The sequence below is a fragment of the Impatiens glandulifera genome, chromosome 3 (genome assembly GCF_907164915.1).
Source record: "Impatiens glandulifera chromosome 3, dImpGla2.1, whole genome shotgun sequence".
NCBI classification, from domain to species: domain Eukaryota; kingdom Viridiplantae; phylum Streptophyta; class Magnoliopsida; order Ericales; family Balsaminaceae; genus Impatiens; species Impatiens glandulifera.
In genome coordinates, this window is record NC_061864.1 from 25532128 (window position 1) to 25547488 (window position 15361).

Sequence of the window (15361 nt, forward strand, 5' to 3'; positions counted from 1 at the left end):
TTAGTGTAAATTATATGAAAATTAGTAAAATTTATAAATTGTGTTATAAATGTTTTTATATTTCACACTATTAGTTAAGTAATTTGTTGTTTCTTTTTGTAAAAAAACAAAAAACAAACATATTAAATCAATGATTTAAATATTTAAAATAACATAAATCATTTCTTTAAATGTAAAAGCTAATATAACACGTTACATTAATTAATAAAATAACTTCATTATTTAATATTTAAGAATATTAAATATAACAAAAAAATTCTTAATTATTTAATAATATAAAAATAATACATAAAAGAAAATTTTATTGTATTTAATATTTTGAAAATAATTGATGAATAACTTAATTCTAAAAGAAATACATGAAAAAATATATTATAAATTTGATAAAAATCATCTTTAAAAAATGATTGTTAGTATAAAATAATTGAATTTCATTCTTAAATTTTTTCACTGTAAATTTTAATGACTTATTATTTATTAACTGATTTGTGGTACTCTACCATTCTAATTCTTTAAATATTAATTTTTATATTTCAATTAATTCAACATATAATCTTCAATATTTAATCTTAGTTTTCATTTCTTTTGAATTCTATAATTATAACATTCAAATTCTTTACTAATTCTAAAACATTAACAACCCTAAATGAATGCAGAAATATTTAAGGAATAATAGCGAAAAGAGAGATATCTAGTTATTACTTATACCTTGTAAGAAAATATCAAACCACATTACTTTTATTAATTTTTAAATAAACATTTTAGTAATTAATTTTAAACAATTCAAATAATTTAATTTTTATCCAACAATATTTAAAAAAGAAACTAAAAAAAACTAGAAAAATTCAAGATCAAACAAGCTCTAAGTAAATAATATTTTTAACATGAGTTATTTTTATTCTAAATTACATCTACTTGATCAAGAATAGCTTATATGAATTAATTAATTAATTAAAACTTTATTTAAATTTAACATTTTAAAATATCACATATGATTATTTAACTTATTAAATTAGAAATATTTTTACTTTTTAAATTAAGAAAAACTAACATGTAACCCGATATCGTAATACTATTTTAACATTGATTCTTTTAAAACAATAGGTTATAAAGGTTGAGACACCGATAGAAGGTTAAAAATTGAAGGCTAAGACTTCTCACTCTTTTTGTCGATCCTAACTAAGAGGGAAACAACCCAGATCGCGCAATTAGTTAATCAACTGGGGAATGATTTTTGTTTTATTCGTACCATCTCCTTTTACTTATACAGCAGTTGAAGCTCCTAAATTCTCTTTTTGGTTAGTATAACTTAAATCGTTTTCAGACGTAATTAAAACGTGATATTTTGATCTTTTAAGCTTATTATCACTTACGGGTTAAATTAGATTTAAATCTTTTAATTTTTTGTAATATTTTTAACATTTATATTAAATTAATTTTACAATAATAAATAACTAATAATATAAAAATATAAGTACATTAAATGTTTGATCATGGATTCCCATGTTAAAATTCAAAGTAATCTTATGTTTACATATATTATACTATACCTTTAACCAAACATAATTTAATTAAAAATTATTTGAAAATATTAATCATTTTTAGAAATTAGTATTTTCTTAATTATTTTTTAAAAATAGTTAAAATAAAATTGAAAATAACTTTTTAGATAAGTATACAATATTTTCAAATAAGTGATACCCAAATAATAAATAAATAAAAGTGGCAGATAGAGATAAGGAGATAGAAGTAAATGCACACCTGACAAGTCTTCAAAGAAGGCATTTGGACTGGACAGAGGAGGAAGAAGGAGGACCAAATCTCTCTCTCTCACAGTGGGAACACCATTTTTCTTCTTCATCATCATCATCATTTCATCTTCATCTTCTTCTTCCCTAAATCATGAATCCACACTTTACTGTAGCTTACCTTCTTCTTCCTCCTCCATCTCTTTCTCTCTGAACTCTTAGCTGACAAATCACATGTACTAACCAGACCCACCACATCCCCCATCCATCATCCCACATGGAAGGAAGAAAAAGAGTGACAACACCAATCTGATCTGACCCACAAACAATTCCTCATTTATTTACTCTTTTCAATAATATTATTATTATTGCACATCTCCCAATATCACCAATCTCTTCCTATTCTTTCCTGATTATTATGGATCTGCATCCTTGCTCTTCCTCTTTATGGTCATTTTAAGATCACAATTCACAACCCAACAACACCCTCTTGCACCCATAATGAAAAATGCTTGATAGAATCAAGGAGATAAGAATCTGCATTCATTGACTGATTGAAGAAGAAAAATGGCTTCAAAGCTCTTGCATTCCTTGACTGATAATGAAAACACAGATTTACAAAGACAGATTGGTTGTATGACAGGAATCTTCCAAATCTTTGATCGTCATCATGTCCTCACCGGTGGCCGTCATATTAATCCCAAGAAACTTCAACAAACTACTTCACACTTCAACACCCATGACCCAATTGAATCCCATAAGGTAAATTAATCATCTTTTTGCTTTACCATTCCTTACCCATCTCAATTTGATTCATGTTTCATCTCAGGGGAAGAAGATTTTCAACAACAATGCAGCAAATGAGAAACAAAGAATCATTTCAATGGAGTCTTCACAAACCTCTTTTTCTTCTTCCTCACGTTCATCTTCATTCTCATCAATCGATTGCAGCAGAACAACAACAACAGCTCAACCAGAAACTGGTTTCTCATTCGAACGAGTCATTTTTCCTGATACTCCTTCCAGGATAGCACCCATAAACCAATCAAACGCATCTCCACAGTTCTCATCTCATCAATCGATTGATCTCCGAGATGTGGTCAAAGATTCCATGTTGTATAGAGAAGTAGAACTTACTGACTGGTCGTTGAATCAAAGTGGAGATGTTCATAGAAAATCATGTAACTCTACTAGTACTACCAATATCTTCGCTTTCCCAAAGGATTGTCCTCGGTTTTCATACGATTTGGGGGAGAATTTCAAGTCGACTGCACCCCGACTTTCACTGGATAGTAGTTCGAAGGAATCAAAACCACGTTTATTAAGAAACTCCAAATCTCAAAGAGAAGGTAGCAATTGTTTGAATGATCTAGATTCAAGTCTGCAACAAACGTCTACTATTCATAAACGTCTTCCAAGTGTTGTAGCGAAGCTAATGGGGTTGGAAGCACTTCCGGCTAACGAAACTCAAACAATGCCGTCGATGAAAACTTCCGTGGTCATTGAAGAACCGAAATCATCGAAACAAGGAAGTTCGAGGAAGGAACCGACTTCGCCGCGGAGGAGAAACAACGATTTCGTAGTAATGAAACCGATTACGACGTCTAGGTTTCCGATTGAACCGGCACCGTGGAAGCAGATCGATGGTGGTAAACGTTCTCAATCTCAAAGATCAAAAACTACTGTAAGAGCTACGGACACGTTTCCTTCCGTTTATGGCGAGATTGAGAAACGAATGAAGGATATTGAATTCACGCAGGCAGGTAAGGATCTTAGAGCTCTTAAACAAATTCTAGATGCGATGCAAACGAAAGGATTATTAGAGACTGAAATTGAAGATGATAGAAAACCTGTTATGAAATCGAGACAGATAGTTAACTCGGAATCTCCAATCGTTATCATGAAACCGGCGAAACTTGTTGAGAAATCTAGTATTCCGACTTCATCGGTGATTCAAATTGATCGTACTACTAAAGATCAGATTAAAAAAAGTTCTAAAACGAATGTTAGAACTCCAAAGCCGCCTCAATCTTCTTCAAGGAGATCGTCGTCTAATAATCAGCTGCCACCAAAAGATGAGGAAAAATCGTTGAATTCGGCAAAAACTTCTTCTATAAGCCCGAGATTGCATCAGAAGAAGCTTGAGTTACAGAAGAAATCGCGGCCGCCAACTCCTCCTTCTGATTCGAACAAGTCGAGAAGACAATCCAATAGTATCCAGCCATCGCCGTCGATTGAATCAAATAGCTCCCCTGGAGGAAAACGCAGGGCGAAACCTCTGGCTAAATTGAAAAAGGAGGAGAAATCAAATCATAGTTCAGACGGTTATATTGTATCAGATTCGGCTACTGAAATCGAAGTAACCAGTTCATTTCGACCCGCTGAGGTAATAAGAAATTTGAATAATTTGAATATGTGAAATGATAGAGGACGGGAATTTAGTGTCATGAATGGTGTCGGAAACTATGTGTCAACATAAGAGTGAACTTGAAATTTACAGTTCATTCCCGACAACATTCATGACACCAAATTCCCGCTCTATATGAGATTATTTGAAAATAACTTATTATTGTTTTTCAGAAACTGGATTTTGAAGAACTTGTTCCAATCACAGCAGAGCAACAACAACAACCAAGTCCTGTTTCTGTTCTGGATAATTCGATATACAGCGATAACGAGGATGATTCAACGAATGGGAATTATGTAAGAAACCGCAAAAAGCTGGAAAACGTCGAGCTCTTAGTTGAAAAGCTAAAGAAACTGAATTCAGGGCACAACGAGTCCCAAACAGATTACATCGCGTCTCTATGTGAGGACACTAATCCAGACCACAGGTACATTTCGGAGATACTATTGGCCTCGGGTCTCATCCTTAGAGACCTTAATAACTCGACATCAGAAGAAGCATTTCGATTTCACCCATCAGGTTATCCAATTAACCCTGAGCTGTATTTAGTATTGGAGCAGACAAAGGCCAGTAAGTATAAGGAAGAAAAAGGTAATGAAAAGGTGCATAGGAAGCTTGTGTTTGATTTGGTTAATGAGATTTTATCTGTGAAGTTGTTGTTGTCGTCGTCGGTTAGGCCTTATTCGGAGACAAGGTTGAGGCCCGCGAAGAGTTGTTTGAATGGGCAAAAGCTTTTGAAAGAATTGTGTTGTGAGATTGATAAACAGCACAAGCAGATTGAAGAAGAGGATGATAGTTTGAAAAGTATTGTTTGGGAGGATGTGTTAGATGGAAAGGGGACATGGATGGATTTTTCGAGTGAGATTTCGGATGCGGTTTTGGATGTTGAAAGAATGTTGTTCAAAGATTTGGTTGATGAAATTGTGCGCGGTGAAGAAGCTGTTGTTGCTGGTAGATTTCGTCGACAAATCTTTCTTCATTAACGATTTTATTGTTATTGTTTGCGAGTACTTGAAATTGCATAATGATAATAAATAAATAATTGCAAAATCTACATGAAGAGTAAAGGGAGATTTTGATATTTTGTGTCAAGAATGTACTAGCTATGATATGCTGAAAACCTTGAACAATATACAGCCAATAATTTTTAGAGTAAATCTCTAAGTCTATTCATTTCTACATTCTGATTATATATATTAGCTATAAATTTTAAATTTATTTTAAAAAAAAAATAATTTAGGTGTTACTCTTACAACTAACCTTTAACCTTTATTAATAATATAAAAAACCTTGAAAAAAATTACGGATAACATTTTTAATTTTATTTTTAATCGTTTTAAGTTTATGGGTGGGTCAACCCACAATCCGACCCAAGTATCCAAATTAATCACAGCTCTCGATCCGACAATTCGGACACTTTAAAAATTAAGCATCATTATATATATATATATATATATATAGATTAGTTAGTTAAAAAGTTGAACTTATATTAATATTAAAACGTCCCGTGTTTATCAAATTTGGTGTTGAATTTAAAATATAAAGTCTTTGTAGCCTAGTTGGTTAAAGAGTTGTACTTGTTTTGTTAGGTTGCAAGTTCGAAACATATCTCTAGCATTTTTAATTTTATTTTTAACCGTTTTAAATTTAAAGGCGGGTCAACCCACAATCCGACCCAAGTATCCAAATTAACCACAGCTCTCGACCCGGCAATCCGGACACTTTAAAAATTAAGCATATATATCATATAAAGTTTACATTAATAAAATTTAAGAATTTATAAAAAATTTGGATTTTACTATTTTATATAGATAAAGTAATTATGTTCATAAATTAAAAAATGTAATTAATTATGTAAATATAATTTATTAATAATGATTCACTTATTATTAAATTTATACTTAATTAGACATTTTCAAGTATTACTTACCACCCCACTTATTGAATTATGTAATTTTAATTTTTACATAGATAATTTTACATTTGTACTCTTTGAATTAATAAAAAAATAACTGTTTATAAAAAAAATTAAATAAACTCTGAATTTTGAACAAAACTCTGATTTTAAAAATAAATTGTAACAATGTTATAATATGAGCAAGAATTATTCACTTATCTTTGCCCAGAAACAATGTAGATTATATTTCGAGCAGCAAAAGGAAAAGGGTTGAACAATCATGTAGATTATTACAGATGAGTTTCAAATACATAATTAAAAAATCCACTCCCAAAACCAAATGAAAAAAGTGGAGTAGTAAAAGCACACAATTTGTGCTTTCTCAACAGCAGTTATTATTGTTTATCCCAACAAGAGTAAACTACTTTTCGAGTGCTGCTGCTCCAGAAATAATCTCGCTAAGCTCTGTGGTGATAGCTGCTTGACGGGTTCTGCAAAAACAAACAAATATTCGTATTACATAAACTATCCACACCAAAACAACGTTCTTTTTTCCTATTACAAGTAATAACATTCTACCTGTTGTAAGTAATTGTGAGACGATCAAGCATCTCTCCAGCATTTTTGCTGGAACTGTCCATAGCAGACATTCTTGCACCTTGTTCACTACAAGCATTCTCCAAAACCGCATTGAACAAAAGCTGACATAATACAATTAAAAATCAAATATAACACAGATTTATCCTTCAATACGCGCCAAGAACTGAAAAAAGACTCGGTTAACTTACACAGGAGAACTGAAACTCAGACAGATTCTGAAGTATTTCAGATTTGGTCTCGCCACCTTCAATTTCATAAAAGTCTAGCTCACTAAGCTTTCCACCTGCTTCAGCTTCCTTTTCGATAATCTATAAATCAGAAGAATATCTTTATTAATAGAGATGAGATAACCATCAAATCTTTAACTTACGAAGAGTATTCACCTCTGGAGATAGTACAGTTGCAACTGTAGGTAAGAAGGACACAACCGACTGGAATTTGTTAAATACAATTCTCAGCGCATCAAACTCCACGTTCTTTAAGATGTCATCTGCAAGAACAGACACCTGAAAAGGCAACAAACGAGTCAAGATAAACAAGTGTTTTTAATTGTCAAGTGAGTTAAGTCAAAATAAATAGATCAATAAACCAAATGAAAATATCTAAGTGATAAATCACTGATAGCTTACATAATTAATGCTTATTAAGTGATAAATTGTGTGATAAACTGAGCATATAGGAAAAGAGTGAGAATAAACTAATATCCAATCTACTAATATTATTCACTTGATTGACTAAGGAAAAAAAAAAACAAGTTTGAGTTTGATGACAAAACTTGAGATAAAATAGCAGGAAGGTGGGGGAGTACTTCGAAGTATTAAAAAATTAATAGAATCCCCAATTTGAATGATGAATTTGTTGTACTCATCGGATATTTTTGTCGGCACGGAATCACGCTAGCCAGAGGTGGATAGGATTCGTATTATGCTGTAGAATGACCGACTCGAAAGAAGAAAAGAAAGTAGCCAATTATCAACAATCTAGACATTGATATGAGTCTATTACCCAACAACCATCAAGGACACTATTTATAAGAACATATTCATAGATGAGGTGATTCAGAGTCTGATTGGAAAAATCTCCTAATGATGACATTCTTAGATCTAATAAAGCAATAAATACTAAGAACAAAAAAAAACATCATATTTTGGCGTGAATTTACCAAAATGTGACTAACCTGAGTGTAATTCAGAGGAAATTTCTGAAGCTCGGTTGCAGATAGTTCGATTTTCTTCTTAGAGTCCCGAACAAGTTGAGCTTTTCCCTTCTCTCCCAAGATTACAAATTTAGTTTCTTTTTCAGGACCTACAAAAGAGCAGAATCCAAACAGAAATGGTTCCAAAATAAGTAAATGTGTAGCATACAAAAAAGGAGGAGACCACCTAGCCATTACTAAGAAGAATACCTTGGTTCAACTTGGCAACAGCTCTGCTTATCTTGACTGATGTTGAGTTAATACCACCACAAAGACCTTTGTCTGAAGAAACAGTGACGATGATGTTTCTCTTGACATCAATACCTACCAAAAAACACAGAAAAGCAAAGATTTGTGTAAGGAAAAATTACATATGAGAAGCTATGAAAAAACTAAATATCTTCAATGACTACATTAACATAAGAGATCTCATTCACTGTGTGCTGGATTGCCATTTGCCAATAACAAGGTTGAACTGATGAAAGACAACTCAAAGGGAACATCATGCACAAATTATTGCTAGAAAAAACTGTATCAAATAAAATATAAAAATCACTTCTAAATTAGCAGGATAGGGATGTTGCAGGTTTTAATGTTATTCAAAACCAACTGAAAACAGGTTGATAGGCCATCTGATATTCATATTCAATAAGCAAAATCAAATCAATTAGTAGTTATATCGATTATAAAAAGTACCCCATAATGAAATTCAAGTTGAAAGTGATTGAACTTAAAATCAGTTAGATCCTATAGCACCATTAGAGGTAACTCAAATAAATAGACAATTAGACAACAGTGGTTATAGTTGAGTAGTTAATATACTTGGAATGTCGCCAAGAAGTGCAGTAAATGGCTGCCACAGGCCACGAGAATTCTCAGCCCTAACTTGAATAGCTCGCAGCTTAGAAGCAGCAACCATCTTCATTGCCTTTGTGATTTTCTGGATGTTCTTCACACTCTTCATGCGGGTTCTCACTGCATTAGCATTATTTTTAGCAATTACAACCTTAAATAATAAATAAATCCAACAATAGAAGTACAAAATATAGTCAATTGCAAATGCCTACCAATTTGAGTTGAGATTGAACGAACACCAAAAGCAGTCTGATCCCTACATATCCAAGCGAATTTGTTACAAGATTACAAAACTTGCAACTAGAATGACAAATCTTTTAGAACTCAAATTACACAATAATTACCAAATTGAAACATGTAATAATTGACCCTATGGAGAAAGGCATTATATACAACTTAGAATGGTATAGGTAAGTTAGAAGGCTTGTACATCTTACACTAGATTCCTTCCAATACAGGGACTGCTGATACAAATTTATTGCTTCCATTACCTTGTGAAAATTTCTTAAGATTAACGAAAACCTTTCTAGTTTTCTTTGGCCAACAGAATGTTATTTTCTAGTTCATTTCACAATCTCATATAAAAGATAGGTCATTTATGTTTTTCCACAGGAAAGAAGAAACGCGAAAATTCAATGAAAAAATATTGCACTTATAGCATTGACTATCACACCACTTCATTAATCAGCTCATGAAAGAAAAAGTCAACACCATACATAGATCTTTAAAGAAAAAGAACTTCAAATATTGCAAGAGATTGCAAGTAATGACTTCATCTATATGTACATAAACAACATATTTGAATGTATTCATCTAATCAGCAGGTTCTATAAACCAACACAATTGCTTCCGCAAATCATCGCTCTGAAACCAGACATCTAGAAGTAAGATCCAATTTACGAACAAAATCCATAAACTCTATTAAGACATAATCTAACAAATTGATTCATTCACACCATCAAAAAATAAAAATCACACATGCTTTAGAAGGACGGATATATGACATACTCAGATGAAGCGATGAGAGACGATCGGAGAGTATTCATAGGATTAGGAGCCATAAGAGTGGCGAAACGCCTTCCTTCACGTCTCAATAAAGCCGTTGCCATTGCAAGATTTGCACGATCCTCTTGTACTGTTGTTCTGAGATCTCAAAATGACACATAGGGTTCAGTTAGGATCTCAAAAAGACATTGAATCGAAATCATAATCTAGTAGTAATACAAAATTACAAAGCGCCAAGAGAAGCTGAAAATCGAAGGAATATGAGAAATGAGAAACGTAACCTTGTAAAATCAAAGGTGGCTCAGGAACCCTAATTGCTGTAGAGAGGCAAAATGATAATAGAGAGAGAGAGATCGGGGCTTCCTATTTTCTACAGATTAGTAGGGGTGAGATTATTTCCACATATATCCTCCAACTTATGAAATTTATTCAAATATTCACCCTTGAACTATAAGAGTATGAATACTACCCCGAATTTGTACAGTTTAGGAAATATTTATTTGCCAACAAAATAAATAAAAAATATTAAAATTATAACTTATAAATATCTAAATTATATGTTATAACTCATAATTTAAATTATCAAATATGGCATATTATATGTTACAACAAAATAAACAACTGTTATATGTTATAACTCATAATTTAAATTATAAAATATTATCATTTATTCTTTCAAAAATGGGAATACTCATCACTATTCATTCAAATACTTAAATTTTCTCATTTACTTACAAAATAAAAAGAAATACTTAAAATTCTATTTACAGTTAATATTTGGGATTGGTATGATATTATTAATATAGGATCATATGTATGTTCAAAGAGCAAATGAACAGGGACAATGACCGATCAATTAACAATTACGAAAACTAACATTTGAGAGAGAAAATTATTCACTTGTTTTAGAATAAAGTTCTTGAATTTACGTAATATTGAGAAGCTCTACAAACTCTAAAGACATTTCTAGAGTTTCAGAATACAATAAGCGGAAGAGGTGGTCGGCAAAATATCTCTTAATAAGGTTATGAGGTGTACAATGACAAACAATCAAGTTAATATATATATATATTCTTTAAAATAAAGTAAGAAAAAGTTAAGAGTAATATAGATAAATTATTTACCATCGTTTATTTTTTATCCTTCAAAATATAATTTTTAAATAATTTAGAGTTATTTAAAATTATTTTGAAAGTATTTATATAAAAACTAATTATTCTATAATAAAAAATAATTAATTTAAAACTGAAATTTTATATGTAATGAAATTTATTTATATATGTTGAAGTACAAAAGAATTACAAGAATTACATGTAAATCATTATATATAATAATATTATTTATTTAAAACTATATTATATAATAATTATATATTATATTTTTATTATTAATTTTAATATAATTAATAATACAACTTATTATAAGATAAAGATTAAAATAATAATTTAATATAAAATTAAAATAGTTTTTTATATTTCTTAATTTTAAATCAATATTAAATTATTTCAAAATTTTGTAAAAAAATATAAATTAATATTAAACAGTTATATTGATTTGGTTAGTTATTTAAATAAATAAATTGAGATATTATTTATTCTTCTAAAACAATTTATAGACATTAATATTATATTATCGTCCTCTCCAATGGGTATTTTACTTGATAATCTCTTTTTGTCACAATTTTGTATTTTTGTTCTTATTTTCATGTTTTGTTTTTTATTTTCTATATTCTCACCAAACTAGGCTAAAATTCACTCAATTAGACTTTTATATTTATTTATTTATATAGTTAGTTTTTTTAATTTAAAGTCTAAATAATTTAACTTCTCACGTTCGCTTAACATATTTTTTTTTCAACTATATTTTTAAATTTATAAATTTCTTTTTAGCAGGGAAATTTTTTTTTTATAGTATTTGACATTTTAAATGAAAGCATTTTTGTCTCTAGAGATCTAATTTTTTATGAAAATAAGTTTCCATGTCAAAAGGAACATGACCAAATAAACAAACAAAATATTTTTGTAGATACAGATTACTTATTTTCAGATTCTGATGATGATTCATCTTCTTTTGACATAAATGAAACTAATATTTCTGATGATCAGTTAAATCAAAATGTTGAACAAAATTTTTCATCACAGTCGGATTTTTCAGAAACTCAACATCAAATTTTTCAAGAAACAGAACAAAGAAAAAGTGTAAGGGAAAGAAAGACACTTGCTTGGCATGACAATTACATTGTCAACACAAACACTATTTTAAAAAATAAAAACTCTTATACGCCCAACACTTTTCCTTATGTTACAAAATGTAGAGATGTTAAACACTTAGATTTTTTGGGGAACATCTCTACAATTAAAAAACCAAAAAGTTTTTTTGAAGCCTCACAGATTGAACACTGGAAGAAGGCTATGAATGAAGAGTTAACAGCTCTTAAAACTAATAATACTTGGAATTTAGTTGCACTCCCAAATGGGAAGAAACCAATCGGTTGCAGGTGGATCTACAAGACCAAACTTAACCCAAACGGTTCAATAACAAAGTATAAGGCGAGACTGGTAGCTAAAGGGTACAATCAAAAAGATGGTATCGACTTCCACGACAGTTTCTCGCCGGTCGCTAAAACTGTAACGGTAAGAGTTTTAATTGCATTGACTGCTGCTAATAATTGGTTTTTAGAGCAGGTTGACATAAACAATGCCTTCCTTCATGGTGAATTGGAGGAAGATGTTTATATGAAAGTACCTGAGGGGTATAATGAAAAAGCTGATAACAAGGTATGTCGTTTAAATAAAACATTGTATGGTTTAAAACAATATTCTCGGCAGTGGAACAAAGAATTTAAAAAAATGGTTGAATTTGATTTTTTTAATCTGTAAATGACAATTGTCTTTTTATTTTAAAAAAAGATGATTCTTTTACTGCTTTATTAGTGTATATGGACGACATACTAATAAGTGGTAATGATATGGATATGATTAAATCCACTAAGGATTATTTACATAATTGTTTTTCCATAAAAGATTTAGGAAAAGCTAGATACTTTCTAGGATTAGAAGTGTATCAAAACTGTGAAGGCATATATATGAATCAACGAAAATATGTGTTAGATATTTTAAATGACACAGGTTTATCCGGCTTTAAACCAGTTCAAGTTCCTATGACTAAAGGGACAAAGTTAAATAATTCCAATAGACCTGTTTTTACAGATCCTGAAAAATTCAGAAGGCTAATAGGCAGATTATTATATTTGAATTTTTCTCGACCTGATATTAGCTTTAGTGTACAACAATTAAGTCAGTTTATGCATAACCCCCTAAATGATCATTGGGAAGCAGCTTTACAGATCGTTAGATATCTGAAAGGCACAACTTCTTTGGGGTTATTTTATCCTTGTAAATCTGATTTATTGCTTGAGAGTTTTTCAGACGCAGACTGGGCAACCTGTACAGATACACGCAGATCAGTAACTGGTTATTGTGTCAAAATTGGAGATGCACTTGTATCATGGAAAACGAAGAAGCAAACGACGATATCTCGTTCTTCAGCGGAAGCTGAATATCGCAGTATGGCGACAACAGTTTGTGAACTAAAGTGGATCAGCTATTTGCTCAAAGATCTACATATTGATGTTAAATTGCCTATTTTTTAAAGTGCGATAATCAAGCTGCTATCCATATCACGGAGAACCCCGTCTTTCACGAAAGGACAAAACACCTAGACATCGACTGCCACCTTGTTCGAGATAATTTCAATCAAGGTTTTATCATACCAAAATATGTCTCTACAAAAATTCAGCAAGCTGATATTTTTACAAAGCCATTGGATTGTACAACATTTTATACTCTTAGAGACAAGATGAATCTTAGAGACATTCATCTTAAGGATGGGATGTAAGAATTATAAAATAAGTGCTTAGAAAGTTTGATGTGTTTTTTATGTATTAATAAAAGTTCAAGGACTATTGTAACTTTATCCCCTTTATAAATTGGAAGTTTTCTAATGAAAGAGTCGGTGATTTTTACTCTCAATCTTCAAGATCCTCTTTTCTTTATCTTTGATTCTAAACCCTAACTCAAAGAAACAAACGATTTCATATGTGGCTATAATTAAGGTAATTACACAATTAAAGGAAGCTAAGTTCACCTCATGTTGGAAATTTGATACTAACAATATGTGTACATTTTTATTGCATGTTTGTATTGGGTAGGATGGTTGTTCAATTGTCTTTGATTATATGCACTTTATAGTTATAGATATATTTCCCTGGTTATTTATTTGGTTGGGTAATGTTTCTATTGTCTTTGATTACGATCCGAGTCACGATTCACTAAAACATTTATCCAATCCTTTTGATGTAGATTGTTGCCCTTTTGTCTCAATTCATGTGTGAATAACGTTATGTAATTTTTTAATATACATTGATACTATAATTATTTGAAAATATCTGATGGTTAGTTTCATTTTTATGAGCTAGATTATTATTACTTTTATAAAAAATTATTCATTATGATACAAATTATTCATAGTTTTATTTGGGCGGTTTAGGAAATTGCACATCTATCCTAATGGAAGCACGAAGAAAGGAGTGGAGGGTTATATTTCCATTTATATAGAGTTGATGGATACCTCATCCCTCCCCACCAATTGGACAGTAACCTTTTGTCAATTTGTTTGTGTTTGATCAAATTCGTGATAAGTATTATACTATCCTAGGTACATATAACCTAACCCCTTATGATCAATGATACATTAATTTAACTTTATTAACATTTTTGTTGAATTGATTTGAGTACTTATTTCATTATAGATTATTCGGTAGTGCGCTTTTCTATTGTAAAACTGGAATGGGGTATCACGAGATTTGTTGAACTTGAAGTCTTTAATGATTCTTCGAATGGATACTTGGTGGGTGATGATTGTGTGTTTAGTGCCGATGTTTTTTCTAATAAAACAACCCATCAACAAAGTAAATGTGGTGGGTATAATAGTAAGTAACCCATTCTAGACCCATAAACATGATTAACGGTTTGTCATCCATCATTAAAGTCATTTTCTTGATGGGATACCATGGGAGAATGTCCTAGATTTTGTCATTGCTTTGTATCGGAGGTCCAAGCCAGGCTTCCTTCATTCTTCGATATTGGATAGAAGAGGACATGATGTTATCAGGCATAATAGACAGTGAGCGCTTAAACTTGTCAAGAAGCCTAATGTAAAGGATTAAGGGAATCCCCTTTTACTCATGATAGAAGATAGACATGAGTTGTTCAAGACCATTAGCGTTCCCGCTAGAATAACACCATTAGGTGACCAGCCCTCTTCATCACCTTTTATTAATCTCATGCTATGACAAGCAGGTGACCAACCTTTTTTTATCAAACTCATGCTTATGACCAGGTGACAAGCCCTCTTCATTAGATAATAATTAATAAATATATATATATATAAAGAGAATAAAAAATTAAATAAAAAATTTATTAATATTTTATTTATTTTGACTAATTATTTCTTTTTATTTATTTATATATATATATATTGAATTAATTGATTTATTTATATATTAATTTTTTTAAATGAGTAATAATAGAAAAAGAATAAAAAAAAAATAATAAAGTTTAGAACTATATTAAATTACAGAGAATATAGTATTA

General features: G+C 30.6%; 2 protein-coding genes across 2 annotated transcripts; one reads left to right on the top strand and one right to left on the bottom strand.

Moving 5' to 3' along the window:
* Positions 1-1769: 1769 nt before the first annotated feature.
* LOC124931512 (protein LONGIFOLIA 1) lies at positions 1770-5287 on the top strand. The gene is made up of 3 exons (XM_047471994.1): positions 1770-2510; positions 2578-4134; positions 4329-5287. The coding sequence occupies exons 1-3, from the start codon at positions 2316-2318 to the stop codon at positions 5136-5138; spliced, it is 2562 nt and encodes an 853-aa protein (XP_047327950.1). The 5' UTR covers positions 1770-2315; the 3' UTR covers positions 5139-5287.
* Positions 5288-6204: 917 nt separating this feature from the next.
* LOC124932475 (ATP synthase subunit gamma, mitochondrial) lies at positions 6205-10105 on the bottom strand. Its single transcript, XM_047473110.1, has 10 exons — positions 9989-10105; positions 9711-9845; positions 8915-8958; positions 8670-8822; positions 8058-8171; positions 7830-7957; positions 7036-7158; positions 6841-6960; positions 6632-6753; positions 6205-6543 (listed from the first exon to the last, which is right to left on the bottom strand). The coding sequence occupies exons 2-10, from the start codon at positions 9809-9811 to the stop codon at positions 6474-6476; spliced, it is 975 nt and encodes a 324-aa protein (XP_047329066.1). The 5' UTR covers positions 9812-9845; positions 9989-10105; the 3' UTR covers positions 6205-6473.
* Positions 10106-15361: the final 5256 nt, after the last annotated feature.

What these genes read in the sequence shown, in the direction of transcription:
- LOC124931512 (XM_047471994.1), top strand. Translation starts at nt 2,316, where the DNA reads ATGGCTTCAAAGCTCTTGCATTCCTTGACTGATAATGAAAACACAGAT. An exon ending in ACCCAATTGAATCCCATAAG is followed by an intron (nt 2,511 to 2,577) that starts GTAAATTAATCA and finishes GTTTCATCTCAG; the next exon opens with GGGAAGAAGATTTTCAACAA. An exon ending in GTTCATTTCGACCCGCTGAG is followed by an intron (nt 4,135 to 4,328) that starts GTAATAAGAAAT and finishes ATTGTTTTTCAG; the next exon opens with AAACTGGATTTTGAAGAACT.
- LOC124932475 (XM_047473110.1), bottom strand. Translation starts at nt 9,811, where the DNA reads ATGGCAACGGCTTTATTGAGACGTGAAGGAAGGCGTTTCGCCACTCTT. An exon ending in TTCCTCTGAATTACACTCAG is followed by an intron (nt 7,159 to 7,829) that starts GTTAGTCACATT and finishes TTGCCTTTTCAG; the next exon opens with GTGTCTGTTCTTGCAGATGA. An exon ending in CTCACAATTACTTACAACAG is followed by an intron (nt 6,544 to 6,631) that starts GTAGAATGTTAT and finishes TTGTTTTTGCAG; the next exon opens with AACCCGTCAAGCAGCTATCA.